General features: G+C 45.3%; 1 protein-coding gene across 7 annotated transcripts in view; it reads left to right on the forward strand.

The window, feature by feature from the left end:
- Positions 1-21,069, forward strand: part of LOC105469899 (EPH receptor B1) — a 448,737-nt gene extending 427,668 nt beyond the window's left edge. For all 7 annotated transcript variants that reach the window (XM_011721495.3, XM_071090949.1, XM_071090948.1 and 4 more), the window contains 4 exons: positions 7,842-7,991; positions 14,975-15,168; positions 15,998-16,153; positions 19,610-21,069. In XM_011721495.3, the coding sequence (XP_011719797.1) occupies positions 7,842-7,991; positions 14,975-15,168; positions 15,998-16,153; positions 19,610-19,718 (609 nt within the window). In that variant the 3' untranslated portion in view covers positions 19,719-21,069. The remainder of the gene's footprint in view (positions 1-7,841; positions 7,992-14,974; positions 15,169-15,997; positions 16,154-19,609) is intronic.
- Positions 21,070-22,416: the final 1,347 nt, after the last annotated feature.

A 22,416-nucleotide genomic window follows, 5' to 3' on the forward strand; every position in this document is an offset into this window, starting at 1 on the left:
TTACAATGGGGGTACAGGCAATGGATAAATACACCCATTCCAAAGGGAAGAAATAGGTCAAGGGGCTACAGGCCCCATGCAAGTCCAAAATCCAATGGGCTGTTATTAAATCTTAAAGTTCCAAAATGATATCCTTTGATTCCATGTCTCACATCCAGGTCATGCTGATACAAGAGGTGGGCCCCCACAACCTTGGGCAAGTCTGCCTCTGTAGCTTTGTATGGTACAGCTCCCCTCCTGGCTACTTCCACAGGCTGGCCTTGAGTGTCTGCAGCTCTTCCAGGTGTACAGTGCAAGCTGTTGGTGGATCTACCATTCTAGGGTCTGGAGGACGATGGCCCTCTTCTCACAGCTCCACCAGGCGGTGCCCCCATGGGGACTGTGTCGGGACTCCAACCTTACATTTCCCTTCTGCACTGCCCTAGCAGAGGTTCTCCATCAGGGCTCCACCACTGCAGCAAATATCTGCCTGGACATACAGGCATTTCCATACATCCTCTGAAATCTAGGTGGAGGTCCCCCAACCTCAATTCTTGTCTTCCACATACCTGCAGGACCAACAGCATGTGAAAGCTGCCAAGGCTTGGGACTTGCACCCTCTGAAGCAATGGCCTGAGCTGTACCTTCGCCCCTTTTGGCCATGGCTGGAGCAGCTGGGATACAGTTCTGCAGTTCCAAGGCTCCACACAGTAGGGGGAACCTGAACCTGGCTCAGGAAACCATTTTTCCCTCCTAGGCCTCCAGGTCTATGAAGGGAGGGACTGTGGTGAAGGTCTCTGACATGCCCTGGAGACTCTACTCCTTATTAGTTATGCAAATTTCTGCAGCCACTTAAATTTCTCCCCAGAACATGGGCTTTTCTTTCCTATCTCATCATCAGGCTGCAAAGTTTCCAAACTTTTATGTTCTCTTCCTCCTGAATACTTTGCCGCTTAGAAATTTCTTCGGCCAGATTCCCCAAATAATCTCTCTCAAGTTCAAAGTTCCCCAGACCTCTAGGGCAGGGGCAAGCTGCCAGTCTCTTTGCTAAGCATAGCAAAAGTCACCTTCGCTGCAGTTCCCAACAAATTCCTCATCTCTATCTGAGACCACCTTAGCCTGGACTTTGTTCTCCATGTCACTATCAGCATTTTGGTCAAAGCCATTCAGCAAGTCTCTAAGAAGTTCCAAGCTTTCTCACATTTTTGTATTTTCTCCTGAGTCCTCTAAACTGTTCCAACTTCTGCCTGTTACCCAGTTCCAAAGTAACTTCCACATTTCCGGAACATCTCATTCTACTGGTACCAATTTACTGTATTAGTCTGTTCTCGCACTGCTAATAAAGACATACCCAAGACAGGGTAATTTATAAAGGAAAGAGGTTTAATTGACTCACAGTTCAGCATGGCCGGGGAGGCCTCAGGAAACTTACAATCATGGTGGAAGGGGAAGTAAACTTGTCCTTCTTCACATGGTGGCAGAAAGGAGAAGTGCTGAGCAAAAGGGGGAAAAGCCCCTTATAGAACCATCAGATCTTGTGAGAACTCACTCACTATCACAAGAACAACATGAGGGTAACCACTCTCATGATTAAATTACCTCCCACTGGGTCCTTCCTACAAGTAGGGATTAGGAGAACTACAATTCAAGTTGAGAGTAGGGTAGGAACACAGCCAAACCATATCACTTGCCATGCAAACAGCTGCCCACTTCCTCACCTAAGGCAGACATTGCTCATCAACCCTCTTCTCTCCATACCTGGAAGGCCTGGCCCAGTGGTTCTCAAACTTGGTTACCCATTGGAGTCATCTGGGGAAAGTTTTATTTTTTGGTAGTGCGTTGAGTTTTCTAATTTAGAGTCTCTGGGAGTGGTGCCTGAGCATTGATGATTTGAACATGCTTCAGCTAATTCTTACGTGTAGTTATTAGTCACAACCCCTTGTTGAGCCCAGTCATGAAGCCTCAGAATCCTTCTTAAACCAGGCACTAACAATTATTAAAGTTTGTATTCAAGACAATTATTAAAGCAATCCATGACTTATGTCTGATTGATCTATGCCAGCAGTTCTCAAAGTGTGAGAACCACACTGGGAATTTGTTAGGAATGCAAATTCTCAGGCCCTACCCCGGAACTAGTAAATTTAAAAGTCTGGGTTAGAAACAGTTTTATGAGCCCCTCCGGTAGGTTCTGATACACATTCAAATTTGAGAACCACTGCTCCAGTCAGTAACTGTGACTGATGGCCTGACATTCTAATCACCTGAAGCATCACCAAAAACCTACCAATTCTTGGGCACCACTCAGAGAAATTCGAATAAATTAGAATACTCATGGCTTTAAAAACAAGCAAACAAACAAACTTTCCCCAGGTGATTCCTATAGGTAACGAAGCTTGAGAACCACTGGACTAGGCCTTCTAAGTTCTCAAAGAAAAGGTGTATTGGCCTTGCTTTCAGCCAGTGTTGTGCATTTACCTAGGCCTAGAGTGGCCACCTAAGTCTGGGGACACTGATGGTAGAGTGAGGATAGAATCCTCCCTCAGGCATGGTAACAAAGGGCAGTGCTTCAAGGTATGAACTGTGGCCGAGGTCTGACCAACAGCACTGATGAAATGTTAGAGGGGCCCTGTGGTTAATAGAGGGACTTTGATATAAAGTGTTGGAGGTATCCCTCACTCCCAAGCCCCCTGATAGTAGCCCATGATGGTTCTGCCACCTAGGAACTTAACAATGGCATTGTTAAACTAGTATCTGATAAAATTGTATATACTCAGTGTATTAGTTTCCCATGGCTTCCATAATAAATTATCACAAACTGAACAGCTTTAAACATAAATTTATTCTATCGCAGTTCTGGAGGTTGGAAGTCTGAGATCAAGGTGTTGGCAGGCTCATTCTCTCTTTGAAGGCTCTAGGGAGGATCTATTCTATGCCTCTCTCCTAGTTGCCATCAGTTCTTGATGTAACTTGGCTTGTAGATGCATCACCCCAATCTCTGCCTCCATCTTCACATGGTGTTCTCCCTGGTGTGTTGCTGTATTTTCATTCGGCCTTCTTATAAGGATGCCAGCATGAAATTTAGGGCTCATCCTAATCCAGTATGATGTCATCTTAACTTGATTATATTTGCAAAGACCCTGTTTCCAAGTAAGATCACATTCACAGCTATCACAAGTTAGGACTTCAACATGTCTTTTGCAGGGATATAACTCAATACACAACATTCAATAATTTACCATTTAATGATAATAAGAATATATTGTGTGGTTTAAATATCTGTCATATTGGATTTTCACAACAACCTCAATGTATTTTATATATTAGAAACCTTTTGGAATAGCGGGCATTATGAAATTCAGAGCCATTTCATGATACACTCAGCCATGAACCTATCACTTCCAAACATCGAGGGGATTCTCTCATGCTGCACAACTGAAATATTTGGTGAACAAGTCCATGAACACGATACTCAATATTCATGAGTGGCTGGATTTCTGCCATAATCCCATTGAGACTTCGTCTCACACAAGGCGGTGGAGAAAAGTGCTGTAGCAATGACCAGACACATAGAAGTACTACCCTCTGGGATTCTCAACAATAAGTAATTAGCAAAAGGAATCAGTCATATGCCTGGACCTTGGCCTGGAAAACTTCATACTTGGGTGGGCTCTAAAACCAAAGCTATGTGTTGTACTTATGTGACCTCACTCTGGCAAGACAGTGTGCTGGCTGGATGGTGTTAGGTACATCCATTGCCCATTGAGAGTAGGGCTGAGGCTCCTCATTATCATGTCCACAGCAGGGTACTGAGGACAGAATGGGTGCTACATAGATGCTTGCTGCATGCTGTCTGAAGCTGAGGGACTAAAGTGCCTCCACACCAAGAGCTTCTACCTGTTGGCATCACACCTGCTAGCAGGTGTGGATGTGGGTCGGCAGATGACCCTGAGGATAGCTGGGTTAGGATTAATTCACTGCCAGATGTCTTCTCTTAGTTCACCACATTCTACACACACACACACACACAATCTTAAGTTTATCTTATATCTGAGTTAAGACATAATTATTCTGAAGCAGTGATTTTCAAACATTTGAAGAATTCTTGGCAACACCATTCAATACAAAACTCTGTGTGGAAGGTGTGTATGAAGTCTTGAAGGGAACTCAGACCCTGATGATAGTGAGCTGCCTCTTCCTGTTCTTCTCTTCTCCCTCCCCCATGCTCCAACAGCGACCCCTGTGGCAGCCCTAGGGAAACTCGGTCCTTGCAGAAAGCAGACCCATGCCCTTAGCATCCCCCCGGGAAGCAAGCCATCTGGTACCTTGTAGAAACCCCTGCCAGGGACAGTGCTCTCCCCAAGCCCAGTGTCAGCACTTCTGTGTCTGTATGAATGCAGATTCCTTTCCAGTGAACCCCATGCATTCTTCACTGCCCTGAGAATTTTTCCCTGATGTTCCTCACCACCCAGTGGAGCAAGCACTCCTCTTTGCCCCTTCCTCATGGCTGCACTGGGGAGCTGGGGGCTCTTAGGGCACTTTACATTCACGTGACTGTGTTGGCCTTGGTGTCGGGGCCAAGCTCCTCATGCAGCAGCGGCAGGACCGCCTGGCTGGCAGAACCCTGCCTGCTGCAGCATGGTTCCACTTCCTTTTCTTCTGCTTCCCTCCACAGGGCTGGCCACCGTCCTCTAAATTAATAGATTTCCTTTCACGTAATTGAAGACAAGTTATTATCATCACTTGATAATATTAATTATATCAATAATTGATATTGATTATATCAATAATCATCACCCTGATTACTTCTGAGCACCAGAAGGCAACATTGACAATGATGTTTGAAAGATGGAAGAAAGATTTAAAATTCCTAGGAAACAAAGTGCCCACTCTTGTGCCCCCTGACTTGGCATTTCCTGTTGTTCTGCCTCCCAGGTCAGTGTCCCCCTTCTCTTCAGCTGAGCGGGAGAGCCTGCCGTGACAAGCTGTCACCTGCCTGTTCAGGGGCTCTTCTCCAAGGCTCAGCCACCTGCTGGGATGGTGGGGGCGGCGGTGACAGGCCAAGCTCAGTGTTCAGTGAGGCCCAACAGTGCAAGGTGGCAGGAGGGCTGGAGGCTCCTTGCTGTGGGCCAGCACTTCCACTTTCCAGGCAAGAGGGAGCGGCCCCACAGCTGTCACTGACAGCCCCTGGGGTTTGCTCCAGACTTGGCAGAGGAGGACAGTCTCAGACTCCCAAATCACCTCTTTGAAATTCAGAAGAGCCACACTGTCATCTCCCCTCCTCTCTCTGACACAAAAACACACAAAAGATAAGCAAGCCCTAACTCTCTTTTACTCAGAGACCTACACTGCCAAGTTTTCTCTGTCTCCCACTCTCGCACACAGATTGATACATTCTCACACAGAATCTGGTTCTCTGTCTCTCTCTGTCTCTCTCTCTCTCTCTCTCTGTCTCACCCACACATACACACACACACACAGTATACTAATTAAACTCCAACTCTCTCCTACCTCACTTGACCCAGGTATTTTGAGAGAACCAAAGCCCCTGTTTTCTGGGGGGAGCCCAGGCCATCTCGAGGTGTGACAACAGCACCTCCCCTAGTGGCAACACACAACTTGGGGTCTCTGCACTCTCAGACATTGACCTCCAGGTGTTTGGTAGCTGCTGCTGCACTGGATGAGTTCTCCTCCTCTCTTCCCAGCTGTGGGGACCGTGTAGATAAAACCAGTAAATTCACTCATGTTCTGGGGGATGATGAGAACAGAGAGTCCTGCTGCAGCCACAGCCTGAACATGCCCTCCCGGCATTTGTCGTGTAGCTGGCATTTGAGCTGAGGACATCTCCCCCACCACAAAAGCCTGCCCCCATCCTCAGGGGAAATCAGGACTGTCTTCTTTGCAGAAAGTGGGATGTGTGCCTGGGGAGGTCCAGCCTGGTTGCCTTTATTCCTCCCAGGCTCCAGATAGGAAACCAGATAAAAATACACTTTGCTGTTTGCTCCTTTTTTTTTTTTTTCTCCCTAGCTTGGGTTAACCATTTTTACATTTTTACAGTATTTTTGCTAACGTCAACCATGTATCTTTGGTGACTTGAGCAGATTGTAAGAATGGGCAGTATAAAAATATCCTCTTTCAGTGGAAGCATGAGGTAAATGAGGAGGGGAGTGAGGGAGCTGCCGTCCCCGCTCTGTGCTGTCACTACTGCAGCCAGCAGCTTCATGTTCCGTGTATTATGAGTGAGACAATGCCTAAGCATAGAAAAAAGCATGATGGGGTGAAATCCTGGCATTTGGCATAAAGAACTGGAAAGGGGGGCCATATTTGCTATAGGGAGTGATAAGCTTTGGAGGGCAGCCTTGGCGAGCACCCTGTTTAACAGCTGTAATTGGCACTGATACTGGACAGCACAGGCCATGCCAGCTGTCTGCTCTATGCTCACCTCCTATTACTTCTCCTTTAGGAACTCTGTGCTTCAGCCATTGTGGATTGCTTGCATGTCTCAGCCTCTCTCTTATCCCTGGCCGTTGCACAAGCTGCTCTCTGCCTGGACTTCTCTCCTGCAGTCACTTTGCCTGGTTAACGTCTACTTGTTCTCTAGGGCTGAGCATAGTGAAAATAATAGTTAACACTGGGCTGTGTAGGTGCTGATGAGAAACTGAGGCACAGAGAAGTAGGTTACTTGCCCCCGTTGCACAGGTAGAAAGAGGCAGTGCTGGTATCCAAACCCAGCCAAAGGCTCCAGGAGTTCTTAACCACCATCAGAAACTGCTTCTCTAACAGCTCCTGCCTGCCTTCCCTGACCCTTCCCTGGTTGTGGAGTCTCCTCTGGTTTTCAGAATGCCTTGTACCTACTCTCATCTTCACCTTCCTTCGCTTTTCAATGTTTTTAACAATATTTTTTAAGCTTCTGTTTTCTTGTCTGCCTCCCCACTGTCCTGTTCAGTTTGAGGGCAGGGACACTGGCTCATTTCTGGGACACCAGCTTCTCAGCAGGACTTGGCACAAAATGGTGCTTATTGCCTATTTCTTGATGGGATGAATGAATGAGTGGATAGATATGAATCCCTTAGGTAAACAAAACTGGCCAAGGTCTGGCAGACAAGCTGAGGGCCAAGCAGAGAGCCAATTTAGAAAGCTCCATTGTGGGATTGGAGGCAAGAAGGAGAAACAAGCCTAAGGGTGCCCCTGGAGAAAAGGGCATCTCCAGCCTCCGGAATCTTGACCTCCACTGAAGGGCTGGCAGGACAGTCAGCATGTAGAAAGACCACAGCACTGGGACCATTCAGCCCTCGTGAAACCAAGGGCTATCTGCAGGCTACAGAGTTAGGAAAACCTGCCCCCCCAGAGGTGGAATGCAATGAAAATGGGGCAGAGGGCAGCATAGCATGACCTTGTAGTGGCAGGGCTCTCTAGGAGGCATGCTTCATCAGTCTTCTTTCCTTTTGTATCATTGCGATTCCTTCTGACCCAAATGTGTTAGCTTTTACATTGCCAGGGAACAAAGAAAACCATAACTTGTATCTCATGTAGCCAATCTCAGGTAGTTCCAGTAAGTTTATGACAGTTACACTCTCTCCTCCCACCCACCTCCCCTGCAGCAACATTGGAATCAATATATAGGGAACCAGGGCACATGTGGTGTGTCCACATAAGGCTAGAGGCCAGCACAGGCATGCTGGTCACCTTGAGCTTCTCTAACTAGGCACAGCAACATAGCTTGTGCATGAGGCAAGAATAGCCTGTCTGTCATAATTCACAAGATATGGGAGTGAGGGTTTGAAAGGATGTGCATGCCAAGTTTTTTATTGCCTGCCTTCAACCAGAAACCTGATGGTTGGGCTGACCACGCTTTCTCCTTTCAGGGAGGGAAGATCCCCGTGAGATGGACAGCTCCAGAGGCCATCGCCTACCGCAAGTTCACTTCAGCCAGCGACGTTTGGAGCTATGGGATTGTCATGTGGGAAGTCATGTCATTTGGAGAGAGACCCTACTGGGATATGTCCAACCAAGATGTGAGTGTCAGCAGCACTTTGTCACCACAAAACCCTCATCGAAGGGATCCCAAAGGCGGTAGCATACCAGTTCTTCCGGTTTTCAGCTCATGGCCTCATAACCTGAACCTGCAGTGTTCAGGGCAGGGGACACACGGACACCCTTAGCATGGATGTTGGAACTAATCAAAGAGCCCAGCATGGAGGTGTGAAAGTCCCTATGACCACAAAGCCTGTAGAGGTGCCAAGGCCACAGTCCCCAACCCAAGAGACAAAGGGCTGTTTAATTCCAAATGGCTGAGGACCACGAATAGATCAGCCCCAAATTAAGCAGCAAAGTCTACCCTGCTTCTAAGCGTTCATATTCTGTATTTTCCTTCCCCATGCACGACAGAGGGGAAGGAGGCACTGGACTGAGGGCCAGGGCCTGTGTTCCCATCCTGCTCTACCTCTGATGGCTGTGCTCCATTGAGCCAGTTGCAGTTTCTTTGTGGGACTTGTACCTCCTAGCTTTAAAGAGAAGAACTGTAAAGGGCCCTTCTTCCCTGATAATTCACTCTTCTATGATCCCAGATCACCTATCAGTGAAGGAAGAGGTGGAAAGCTTTCCAAAGCTGGTCAGCTTCAGATGGACCACAGGAGAGGGCCTCTGTCTGCGGGGAGGTCAGCACTCCCCCAGGATGCCCTCAAGGGAAAAGGGTGAGAAAGGAAGAGAAGGGTCATCTAACATGCTTTAAATAGAGGCTTTTTGGAATGTTCCACATGAGAGCCTTTGCTCCATACTTACTAAAAGGTGAGGAAGCCTTTTTAGAATGATTTGCTTTGATAAGTCTCCAATGAAAAGTCCTGCCTGAATTTCAACACTGCCTCTCACCCTGAGCTGATCTCCAGGGACCAGGCCTCTTTTGTGCTTTGAATACATACCCTCCCCTTGGTGCTGAGAGGATTACAATTTGCAAAGCTGCATATCTATGTTCTCTGCTTGCCCTTCCCATCACTTTGGGAGAGGGGGCAGTTTTTATCCTTCCCAACTTACAGCTAAAGGAGAAAGAACGGCCCCCAGTTCAGATCTGAGTCCACTGGCAGCCAGCCACACTCTAACCCCCTCTGTGCTGGGGTGAACACTGAGGAACTTGTAAGCTGTGGAGTCAGCAATCTGCTCTCCTGCCACAGGTTTAGTGCCATGGCAGCTGCTCAGAAGATTGAGAAAGGTGGCAATTTCCCAGAGAGACTGTGGAAAGAGGAGCTGGGGTACCTCTATGACAGTACTCCCTGTTGCCATGGGCAGAGTGGCTCCAGCCTGGAGTGGGTGAAATGACTGCATCCTTAACCAGGTCCTGAAGTCAACCATGGCTGGTGTCTACGTCCTCTATTATCTGTGATTAGCAACACTTTGCCTCTGCTCCTGGAGCATGTCAAATCAGTAAGTGGTGGAGTTAGTACAAAGCCTACTTTCATGAAATCAGCTGCACCCTGGTTCTGTCTATACCAGCTGCTAAATGAGTATAACACGTTAGCTAGAAAAAGCAGACCCAGCAGGGCGCAGTGGCTCGCGCTTGTAGTCCCAGCACCTTGGGAGGTGGAGGCGGGTGGATTGCTTGAGGCCAGGAGTTTAAGACCAGCCTGGTCAATACGGTAAAACTTTGTCTCTGCTAAAAATACAAAATTAGCCAGACGTGGTGGCGCATGCCTGTAATCCCAGCTACTCGGGAGGCTGAGGCACAAAAACTGCTTGAGCCTTAGAGGTGGAGATTGCAGTGAGCCAAGATCTCGCCACTGCATTCCAGCCTGGGTGATGGAGTGGGACCCTGTCTCAAAAAAAGAAAAAAAAGAAAAGAAAAGAAAAATCAGACCCATCTTATCCTGCCCAAGACCTTAATCTGATTAAGAACAATTCAGCACATACAGAATGAATTACAAAACTGTCTGACAAGCAGGATTTCACATTTAAGATATTTTCTGTCAATGCTGAAAACAAATAAAATTTCTGATATTAGACTTCCAGAATTCCCAAATTATTCATTTAACACACAGTCAGTGTATGCTAGTTGTGACTAAGCACTGTGCTTGCTGGTTCTATTCTTGAGGGTTTTGTAGTCCAGTGGCATAAACATGGGGCTTTGAGAACATTTGAGTGGAGGAGGTAAGGGAAGACTTCCTGGACATTTGACATTTGAGATGGGTCTCAGAGGGAATAAGAACATCTGTAGAGTAGCAGTTTATTCTAATTTTGCTGTGCTTCTTCAAAATAAAGCCCCTAAGCATTGTCTCAAGTACAATTTTGCTCCCCGTAGGAGGCAAGAGGTGACTTCATGCCCATTCAGAAAGCTTCTTACAACCTGGCCTGGGAGAGAGCCAGGAGGGGCTCCCAGCTGCTGGACTGAAGCCTCACTCATCAGAAACCACCAAGGTGGTGGCAGTAAAGGATTTTACAGATGACAATTGAAAGGTTTTAAGGAAGAGAATTGCAGAGGCAAGTCGGAGTGCTGGTAATTAGGCTTCCAGAGCCCAGGAAGGCCTTTGAACATGTACAGAGAGTTTGTCAGCCAGAGAGAGCAACTTGGAAGTTCTGCTGCTTGGATCTGATTGACAGAGATAATGAGAGTGGCAGTGTCTGTGGAGAGGAACTGCAGTCTTATTGAAACATCAGAGCTTGACTTAACCCGCTCTACCCTGGTTTCTCCACTACTCTGAGCTCCTCCACTTCCCTCTCTCCAGTGCAAGGTCGAGTAGGCACTACCCACAGCCTGACTCACTAATGGGAAATACATGTCTGGGAGCAGCCAGGAGCAGGCCCTGAAAATGCAAGGGCAAGAGGAGGGGCTCTGCCCATTTCCCAGAGGAGTTCTAGTCACTCCATCCAGTCCCAGAGAGCACCTGGGGTCAAACTACCTGCACCTGATCCCTACCGAACCCGCGTACCTACCATTTCTCAGTACAGGTGAATAAAGGCAACCCCTCACCACACATCCTCCCTGCCCCTTTAATTAGATCCCAGGACATTTGCTTACACTGGCCTTTGCAATGGCCAAAAGAGTTGTTGCTGAACTTTCAAAGTGAGACAGCAGAGAGCTCTGGGTAACAGTTGCCTGGACTGGTCTCCTTACCCCCACAGCTTTACTTTTACTTCTCTCTGGAAATGCCATCTGATTTCATTCTAATCTTCAATCTTCTCAATAGCCACTTATCTCATCCTCTTATGGACCAATGAAAGGAGCCCAAAACTCACTTCCATTTTCAGCTCTGCTCAGTAGGACACACTATGCCTCCAACCTTAGGCCATCTCTTTCCATACAATTCAAACCTGGTCACTGGCATTTACAGCCATCATCAGATAGCCAGAATGAAGGTGTTTCTCCACTCCTCCTCCCTGTTCCCCATACCTGCTAGTGAGGCAAGTGTGACAGAGAATGATCTCAAAGTCCTATTAGAAGACCAAAGTTATTTTTTGATATAATGATGTTGTAATTTGACTATAAATTTCATGTGCTCAAAAATTTAGAAAACACACAAATCTTAAAGAATATAATACAAATCTCCAAAGGCATAGTACTTCAATCAAAGACTTGAGTGGATAAATGCTACTCATATACCAATGAAAGACCTCAGTATTTTTTCCTTTCGGCTGAAGGGTAAAGCACACTTTTTTCCCTATGCGCAAGAAGCATTAATGCTCCCAGATTATCAGCTCAAGTAATAACAACAAAATTATTTACAAGAAGTAACAAATGGAGTAAAGTCCCATTTTCTAAACACAAACATGGTAGAGGGTTCCCACGGCTATGCTGTACCCTGCAAAGTGAGAAAAGTCCTTGATGCTTTTAAACACTATCTTCCTGGACCTCCAAAATGAGCAGTAGTAGCTCCCTTCTTTGCCGGGAAGACATCTACTATAATAGACACAGCCGTAATGACACCTTCTGTGTGATAAGGATTCATCCTACTACTCATCTGTGCTGTGCTCAACACACATCACTTCGGTGTCATTTAATCTTTGTAACAATCTCATCTGTGAAGTTTCAGGAAGTCAGGTGACTCTCCCAAGGTTCTATAGCTAAGAAGAAATGGAACTTGGATTTGAAACCAGCCTTCCAAGGTCTATGCACTATGTAGTACTATCACCAACACAGCCAAATGGGCCTTTGCTCCTAGCTGACCTGCCCAGAAAGGAGAAATCAGTGGCTTTTTGATGTCCTCTTAAAAAGAAACTAAACATACCAAACAAAGAGCAAATACAAAACACAAATACCAGAACAGTCTTCAAAAAAAAAGTGACTCGTGCCTGTAATCCCAGCACTTTGGGAGGTCGAAGCGGGCGTATCACAGGGTCAAGAGATGGAGACCATCCTGGCCAACATGGTGAAATCCCGTCTCTACTAAAAATACAAAAGTTAGCAGGGCGTGGTGGCACATGCCTGTAGTCCTAGCTGCTCGGGAGGCTGAAGCAGGAGAATTGTTTGAACCCGGGAGGTGGAGGTTGCAGTGAGCCGATTGTGCCACTACACTCCAGCATGGGCAACAGAGTGAGACACCATCTCAAAAAAAAAAAAAAAAAGCCAGTGGGATGCCATGATGCCATGCTATGGAGGCAACAAGGGAAACAGAATTGAGTTCCATTCAGTCTAGAGCTTACAGGGAGAAGACTCAGCGTGTGTATGGGTACCCATTCTCTTGATCCCTTGCCAGAAGAGTTTGGATCAGCTGGTCACACCATGGAGCTGTGCTCTCACAGAAAGGCCCTGACTCCAGTGCTCTTTCTTGTTCCAGGACAGGGGGTAGAGCTTGTCAGTGAGGAAAATTAGTATCTGGGGCTCTAACATCTAACGACCTGAGCAGAGATGGCATTAGTTTAGGGGACCACCAGGAACGTTAACTGGCCTGCACTGGAAGACTTTGGGGACGCCTAGCACCGTGAGAGGTTGAATTGGACTCTAGCTCCTCCTGCTGGCCCTACCTAACTTGCCCTTATGCAATCCAGAAGGAGCTCCAGAGGCCATTCAATGGGTAATCCCACTTGGAGATTCTGTGACTGGGACCCTCAATCTAGTTATTTGGAAGGAACTGGAAAAGGGTGCGAGGTTTGTGAGCCAGGCTGATGGGAATGATGCCCAGCTGCTCATTCTCATAGATTACTTAGTTTAGCTCCATGCCCTTGTTGCATACCGAGAAGACATCAGACACCTCCAGGGGCTGCTCTCCAGGCTGAGATTACTCTGACAGCCCAACAGAGGCCTAGGAAATGCAGCTTTTGAAGTATTCAAAACTTAAAATCAAGCACCACTGTGATTTATTCCCAGCCCCATCTTTTGCTAGTTGTGTGCCCCTGGGCAAGTTACTTCACTGTTTATGCCTCCATTTTCTCATGGGGAAATGGGGTTAAAATGGTTGTCCTCAGAGGATAGCAGGGGAATTTGATTGACTACAGTTTAGAGGAGAGAAAAGATTGTCAGTGCAACACAGTGTTCAAAAGAGACTATTCCCAGTCACTGGATTTTTAAATATAGTAATAAAATTGATATGGTTTGTATGCTTGATTATTGAATGGAAGAACTAATACACCTTGATTATCTCCAGTGACTTGGTTATCATTTTATCTCATGTCCTGTCTCATGTCCTACATACTGTGCATAGAAATTGTAAAAACTAAACTAACTGAAAATACTCACTTTTTGACCAATTTATAAAGTATATAAAAAAGAAAGAATAATCAGTTGAAATGAATCGGATTATTTATAAGTAGAGGCAAAAACACCAAAAACCCCCTGAAGTCCAAATTATTTCCTTTGTTGTTTAAAATGCTTTAACTATTTATTTTAATATAAAATCAATGCAGGATTATTATAGAAAATAAAAAATTCAAACAAGCAAAGAGAAAAACATTAAAAACATTCAGGTTTCTGCCTATCCAGAGGCAACTGCTATTAACACCATGCTGTATATCCTTCTAAGGTCTTTTCTATGCATGTGTATAATAGTTGGTTTTTATTTTGTTTTTTACAAAAGCAAGATTATACTATACCTGAAGTTATGCAGGCAGCTCTTTTGCCTATTACAATATGAGCATATTTCCATTTCAATAGGTAGATTTTTGTAGTATCACTTTAAGGCCTACATCGTATTTTAGGCCTTCTGTTGCATTATGGGTGTACCATAATAAATTCATATGTTTAGCACTTGGGTCACTTACAATTATTTTTTTAATGTAAAAAGCACAGAGTAGGCATAATTGATTTAAAAGGATTTGAAGTTAAGATGTACTGGATGAAAAAACACAAAGATCTGAAAAACAGACAAAGTACTTAATGTTCCTAAAATCTTTACGAAATTACTGTCTGGAGTTTGTGAAAATTACCAAAATCTGATTGACAGTATTCATTTTGGACCACCTTGTTATTTTGACTGTTGTCATTGATTTGAACAAATTTGTTTAACCAAGTCCATTCATGTTGCTGCCTCATGAGGGTTATGACAAATAATGCAGAGGAGGCATCTAGAGGGTCTCTAGCATGGAGTAAGTGCTCCACCAATGCTAATCCCTTCCCTCCCTTTCTCTTCCCTTCCAAATGAAAGAATGAGTCCACCACAAGTTTTGAGGACATCCTTTATAAATAGTGGGTTCACTGGGTTTCCCATGTCATTGTTTCATCACCCCTGGTGCCACCAGCTTCCAGTAAGGCAGAATTGGGCCCTATGTCTTCTTAAAGAGTGGAGATGCTCAAGCTGTTCACTGGCTCATTCTTCAACAAACATTTACAGAGGTCCATGTGTGTCAGGCCCTGCACCAGGAACTGGGGACATAAAGAAGTACCATGATGTGGCCCCTGCTTTCTAGGAGCCCAAAGTCTAGGGGGATAAACCAAGTGCACAGAAAATCCATTACAGCGGAAGGTGTGCGAGCACAGAGCAAGGGCATCTGAGCCAGCCTGGATATAAAGGGGATGATTTGTGAGTGACTGGCTGGTGGCAGTCACGCAGTCACACCTGTTCCTTGTATGTCACTGCAGGTCATCAATGCCATCGAGCAGGACTACCGGCTGCCCCCACCCATGGACTGTCCAGCTGCTCTACACCAGCTCATGCTGGACTGTTGGCAGAAGGACCGGAACAGCCGGCCCCGCTTTGCAGAGATTGTCAACACCCTAGACAAGATGATCCGGAACCCGGCAAGTCTCAAGACTGTGGCAACCATCACCGCTGTGTGAGTCTAGTGAAATGGTGATCCCTAAATATGGGTGGTTTCATGGTCAGGGGCATAGCCAGCAGCCTCTAACCATGATCATGTTCAAATTTTTTAAACAGTGTCTAGTTACAGTGTGGGCCTTATGTTGAGGAGAGCACGCATGCGTGAAGAAAGACAGGTAGGAGAATATTGCAATGATCGTGATAGAGAAAATGGTGTCTTAAATCAGGATAATGGTTGTGGAAAAAAGTAAATGAGTTTTGGCAATTTGGGAGACAAAATCTTTACGACTTGGTGAAGGATTGGACATGGATGTTGAGGGTGAGGGAGATGTCAAGATAGCACCCGGATTTCTGGTTTGGATACCTGGGTGTCTGCTTTGAAATGTGCCAAAGAAGGTTGGCAGTGGTTCTCATTGCTCCATTTTTTTTTTCAAATAGCTAAGGATGAAACTAGGAAAAAAATGTTACCAATATATCTGGGGAGGTTGTGGTAAAATATGCATATTTTTTAAAGGATCACGTCTTTGAATGGTGAGGCTCCTAAATTTTGGTTTACAAAGGAGTTGGGAGCCTTCTGTTCCCTTCAGACTGAACGCTATGTCAATCTGCCTGTCTGGGTTAACTGACCTGTGACAGTCCCCAGAGGCAGAGACACTGGCCACCTGGATATAGAAGTCATGCTGATTTAGGATTCCATGAGGAAGAAAGGTTCAGCCCAGGGCTCCACTATAATCCTCATTCCATCAGGAATGCTGCCTTCCATGAAGTCAGCTGTCAGGCCAGACTGGGGCACTGTCCATGCATCTCTGCAGTGTGTGGTCATCTGCCCCTCTCTGTCTCACCAGGCCTTCCCAGCCCCTGCTCGACCGCTCCATCCCAGACTTCACGGCCTTTACCACCGTGGATGACTGGCTCAGCGCCATCAAAATGGTCCAGTACAGGGACAGCTTCCTCACTGCTGGCTTCACCTCCCTCCAGCTGGTCACCCAGATGACATCAGAGTAAGTGATGAGAATCTCTCTGTCCGGACCACACCTAGGGGTCAGTGCTCCTTCCCTGCTATTGCAGATGCTGTGAGTCCTATTTCTGGCCTCATCCCTGGAGCTCCGTCTCTGTATAGACCAGGCCTGGACAGGGAGCACCTTGGAAAGATGTAGGGGGATGTGAGGGTGGGGTGGGGAGGTGGAAATCCACTCTGGGCCCCAAATGAGAGTTCTTCAAAGTTATAGCCATATGTCATTTGCCTAATCACCCAGAGTCTCTTCCCCATTTAAGTTTTTAAACTCGACTCATCAAAGAGAGCATCCAGATGGAAAGAACACAGCCAGCCAGTACTTTAAATAACATAGCAGGAAAAGCATTGCACTGATTCAGCAACAGTCTGAGATGTGTGGGGGGCTTGTCCTTATACTTAGATAGCAGTTGTCAATAAGCATGCATTTCCATCCCCCACAATTATTTACCAGTCTGTCTCCCACAGGAGTTTGGAGGAATACACAAAATAAAATTATTCAAATAAGATGAGAGCCAGAAAGAGTTTTAAAGATCCATGTGGTCCAGCATTTCCCCTAAGAATGTTCAGAGAAGCACCGGTTGTGGGAAATGTTAATAGGTTCTCCTTGGAAAAAAGGTCCTGCAGTCAAATAAATTTGGGAAATATTGTGCACTTTATCACCCTCTTGGAGATTCACTGCTCATATTAGCATTATAAAGGCCACGAGAAATCCTGAAATAAAGGAACCCATTTAAAATTATTAAATACCATAGAACCATATTTTTGAGGGGCAGGGTTTTATAGAACTGTAGTCTGGGAAATATTTATCTAGTTCTACCCCTTCCATTCTGCAGATTCTGAACTTATGTGACATTAGTGCTCACAAGTGGCAAAGTTGAGACACAAGCCTGCTTTTCTGGCTGCCAGTTCAATGTTCTGCTACCTGTCCACCCCAGGGTCTCAGTGGTTCCCAGGCTTTGCTGCACACTGGAATCACCCGAGGACCTTTAAAAACTATTGATGCCTGGTTCTCACTCCCATACCTTCTGATTAGTTGTGGTGAGATCTGAGCATCAGAGATTTTTAAAGCTCCTCAGGTGATTCTAATGTGCAGCAAAGTTTGGGAACCACTGGATTAAGGTTGGCAAGGGTCAAATTTCACCTTCTATACTCACAGAAGCTCACATAATCCTACCTGGGAAATTAACTCTACCCTTCAAACACACACACACATGCACACGCACACACACACACAGGGGGACTTCATGGGCTCCGTGGGCTATAACATGTACCAATAGCACATATTATGGAATCTGGCAGCCTGTAATACACATTTCCTATGGTAGAAGATTCATTCATCCATCAGTCTGCAAACACATATTGATCACCTATTATACAATGGGCCCAGTGCAAGGTGCTGGGATTTCCTCCTTGCAACTGGGGCTAACCGGTTGCTGAGTCCCGGTTTGAGGAAAGAGTGGTGATGATCCACCTCGTAGCTGAGCCCCCAGGGACAGCTTCCTGACATTCTGACGGTTTTTCTGTCAGTATTCCTGGAGTCCAGCTCCACCTCTCTGAGGTCTTTTTTTTTTTTTTTTTTTTTTTTCCAGAAATGGTGGAGCCACCACTTTCTCCAGGGAGATGGTTTAAATGTATGTCTAGCTTTGGATCCACTGAACATCAGAATACATTTCTTAAAAACTAGATTCATTTCCTGGTGATGCCATAAAAAGATGGTTCCTGCCATTAAGAATGACTGTCAAATAGACAGCAAAAATTAATAAATAGAAAAGATGCACTCCCCAGTGGAAAACCAACTTCCTCATCTTTTAGAGTGAAAATTGATGCCCCTAGATAATCAGAGGGACTGAGTTCAGAGATAGAATCAGGTGTTTTTGAAGACTGGCTACTCCATTTTCCCACTGTGATTTGCCTGCGTATGGGGGCCATTGTCACATAATCCCCCAGGATCTAAATGAATTCTCTCAGTCTGAGAATAATCACATGAAAAAGATAAGGGGAAGACCAAAAGGAGAGTGAAACTGTAAATTAAGGGATTTCGTTCAAAGTAAAGCATGTCCACACACTATTAGAGCAATTTGATTTGTTTATTGAGAAGTAAAAGAAGGAAAAGGAAAATAAGCACTTAATAAAATAGATTGTGGGACAATCTGTGAATTCAAAATTCAAGCATGCCTCCCTAAAGTATTTGCCAAAAAGACACGAACACTTTGAGCATCTCAACCAGCAGCATCCCTTGGGAGACTGACTACTAACTGAAAGGGGCATGGGGTGGGACAGCCAAGGCATTGTGGACAGAGATCCATCCAACGGTTCACCAGGGTCTGATGTGCAGTGTACAAAGCAATCAGCTGTGCTGGATTTGGGGGGCTTTAGAGGAAATACAGTCAGGACCTTAGAAGAGTTCTGCCAGCATCCCTGCAGGGGTGCTGAGAACCAACTTGTCTTGTATTTGAATACCAGCTCCACCACTGCTCACCTACTCTGTGACCTTGAGCACATTACTTAACTTCTCTGAGCCCTGCTTGCCTTGTTTATAAATAATTTATAAATTATTATAAATAATAATGCCCATCTCATTAGTCTGTGATGGGAGGTTAATGGAATGGCATACGCAAAGTACTTGATCCATTATCTACCCATAGCATGCACACAAAAAATGGTTACTGTTAAATTTTTATCATCATTGATTTTGCAGTGGTTTCTCTAATTTTGTGAAATGCTTTCACATAGGTTTAAATGAGATAGTGTATGGCACGTGGGATGCATTCAAGCAGTGTTATGTATTATTATTAACTGAGAAAGAATGCATGAGTCTAGCACAGGTCAACTATAAGCCATGAACTTGTTCTTATTAATCCGATTCAGTGCTCTATCCTGGACATATTCCTTGGATTCCTGATTGGGCAGATATTTTAGTTATTTTGAGACCACTCTTCTTAAAAATACTTACATTAAAATTCAAACGGAGGCAGAAAATGGAAACTCAGGGGAAAACATCAGAAGACCAGGTGAGCCCCATATCTTTTCAGTCTCAGCGGGTGATCACTAATTTAGGCAGAAAACTCCACAGAATAACTTAAGCCCCATATAGTGTGCACTTGGAGTGTTAAAAAATAGCAGAGGAAAAGTCCAGTCCATCTGAGGGTCAGGAGACAATGAAGGGGCTGCCTTAGAGCCCATACATAAGGAACACACCCCTGGAACAAGGCGCAGCACTCCCAGGATTGTCTAAGCTGAGGGGGTATTAGAGAAGAGGGAGAAACTGAAAGTGAGCAGGAAAATCTCTAATTGCAAGCTGCCAAAAACTTGGGTAAACTTAAGTTAGTTGGATTTTTGTAGCATGGCTACTTCCCAGGAGCATGGCTTTAGTGATGAGTTTTGATCTGCGAACAGCTGACCTAACACTAAAGTGACTTCTTTTCTGGCTCTTTCCTCCTAGAGACCTCCTGAGAATAGGGGTCACCTTAGCAGGCCATCAGAAGAAGATCCTGAACAGCATTCATTCTATGAGGGTCCAGATGAGTCAGTCACCAACAGCAATGGCATGAGAACTCTTGTTTCTTGGGGAAAGAGCGGAGGGAAAAGCACCAAGGTCAAGGGGGACCAGAGGTTGACCACTGTGGAATGTACTGGAGAGACTGGCTTCCCAGCTGAGGAATGCATTTCCATCAGTGAAGAATCAACCGGACCTGTTGCTAATAGGCAACCTTCATTTCTCAGTGACAGAAGCATGTTTGAGATGCCGTGGGAAACCAAATATATAATAATAAAAATCTAAAAAGGTGATGTTCAACAGAAGTGAAGGCAAAACAATATGCATCAGGAGAACAAGAGTAAACCCAGCTCCCATCCTCAGTGGGCTGGAGTTGCCCATCCACAGGAAGAAAGGGAAGGAGGTAGAGGGAAGAAACAGAAGCAGTGTTCCATTTTCTTCCTCACCAATGACATTCTTTTCTTTTCTCCTTTTGTACTCCTCCCTGAGAGTCCCCTCCCTTCTCCCACACTCGTTTCCCTTTGCTCATGACTCCTGTAGGGAAGTTTCTTCAAACAAAACCCAGCTCCTGAGTCTCCAGATGTTGTTCTGTCAGTTGCCAAAGGACTTTGCTGACCACTGCATGGGGATCCAACCAATTCAATTAATGTCTTCATATTGAAGAAGAGATGTACCTTCAATTGAAAACCTCATTTTTCTTTTGTTTGCATTTTCTGCAAAAAGGAAAAAGAAACCACAAATTGGAGAGAAAAAAAAAAAGAAAAACCTGTTTCCGTGTGCCAAAGCACACATATGTATGTCTGCGTTATAAAATGACTGTGCTTGTTCATAACAGATGCAAACAAGAAAGAAGAACTGGGAAGTCTTTGTCCCTAGGAAATCCAAAGGGGCTGGAATATGGTGTTGGTTTGGCTTTCTGGTTGGCCCAATCGGCCTATTGGCTCAATGGGAAGAGAGGAGTGGGAGAAAAATAAAATGAAAGGAAAAAAATAAAAAGCTTGCAAATTCAGACAGGAAACAGGTGAGTGGTTTGAATTGGATGCAGTGTGGGCCATCCTGGAATGATACTGACTGATTAATTATTCCTGATAACATCTGAAGAAAAGGAGAAGGAAAGTGTTTCTGGAGAATGTTCTTTCACATCACTGGAATCTGCAATTCAAGAAATGACAAGGGAGAATTCTTGCTTTACCTATGGACTGGCTTAAGCCGCGTGGCATCCGAGGAATGTTTCAAATGTGTCTGTGTTTCTCTTTACATTCCTTATTGTACCTCATCGTTCAATTCACTTTTGTAAATTCCACCTAACATTTAATTATTTTTAATTTCTCCTTTTACCTTAATCTCCTTGCTAATTTTATCTGTCTAATTAAAATGAGCAGAAGCATGTCTGGGTTTACGTAAAATGGTGTCAGAGTGTGTATACCTGGACCCCAGTGGGTTGTCCCCAAGTTTCAAGAAAATCCTTAAAAACTGTCTTTCTTCTTTCTAATGTGGGAGGGAGGGAACACATCCCTGACCCCATGAATGCCAAGAAACAGAATATATTAAACTCACTGGCACTGATGTGACCCAAAGGAGAAACTGAATAAAAGAGGCTTAAGAAGTCGCTGGCAAATAAACACAAACAATCACCATGAATATACTATCAACCCTGATTTTAGTTTACACACTGCATTTGAGAAGTCCACATCCAGGCCAATTTTGTAAATGTAGACTGCTTGGTTGTGGTTTATCTATGAACATGCAGTTGGGAGTGGAGGGATATGAGGCAGTGAAAGATGTTATGGTTGCCAAGTAGCTCATTTAATACATATTTACATTGATAATAGCCTTTTCCCCTAGTCATTGTTAACTTTGATATGGGGTGGTTCTTGCCTTCTAAAATCACTGGCCAAGATCCCCTGAACAATCAACCCCCTCAGAGCGGCCCACTGGCCTGGGGGTACAGCATTAATTCAGGGGAGCTCATCTTAAATCACCATCCATGTGCTGAACCCCTGGAGAATGGAAGTGGATGGACAGAACTCCTCTCAGCAAGTTTGCCTGAGGCTGCAAAGGACCCCAAACCAACCACACAAGTAGAGGAGAAAATTTCCCTTTATTAATTGCTTACCAATTCCATGCACAATTTACTAATTACCCCAAAGACCCCAATCCATGAGTATCATACAAGTCTAAGCAATTTGGCTAATCTACTCTCAATTTTCCACAGGAATGAATTTTAATCTGTCACTAAATTCCTCTGGCAGAATCTTTAACCCCGAATTCTCACTGCCGCCTCCACCAATGCCAGCTCATCTTCTGGTTGTGGACAAAGCAGGGTCAAGGTGAAAGTCCTGTTAAACCCTTTGGCTTGGTTTCACCATAGATCCCAGAATGGAGAGAGCGAGAACCCAAAGTGCACAAGAGGAAAGCATGAGAGGTCAGCAGAGCCAAGGCCAGGGTGCCTCGAGGCACAGTTTTCAGTGAGGTGGGCACGACCAAGATCTGGACACCCCCAGCCGCCACAGATGCCCTGCACAAGGCCCCACCCCTACACCCCAGATGAACTACAGGAACACATGAAGCCTGAAGGGAAGGAGATGTGTCGCTAGTGAGTGAGACACATTACCTCTGCAGCACGGGGCCAGCCATGAATCTTTCTGAGCCTCCGTTTCCTCATCTGTGTAATAGGAAAATATCACCTACCTTCGATGAAGAGTATCTAACATTCATGAGCAGGTTCTCTATGCCAGGCACTTATCTAAGTG

This window comes from Macaca nemestrina, chromosome 2 (genome assembly GCF_043159975.1).
Source record: "Macaca nemestrina isolate mMacNem1 chromosome 2, mMacNem.hap1, whole genome shotgun sequence".
Taxonomy (NCBI): Eukaryota; Metazoa; Chordata; class Mammalia; order Primates; family Cercopithecidae; genus Macaca; species Macaca nemestrina.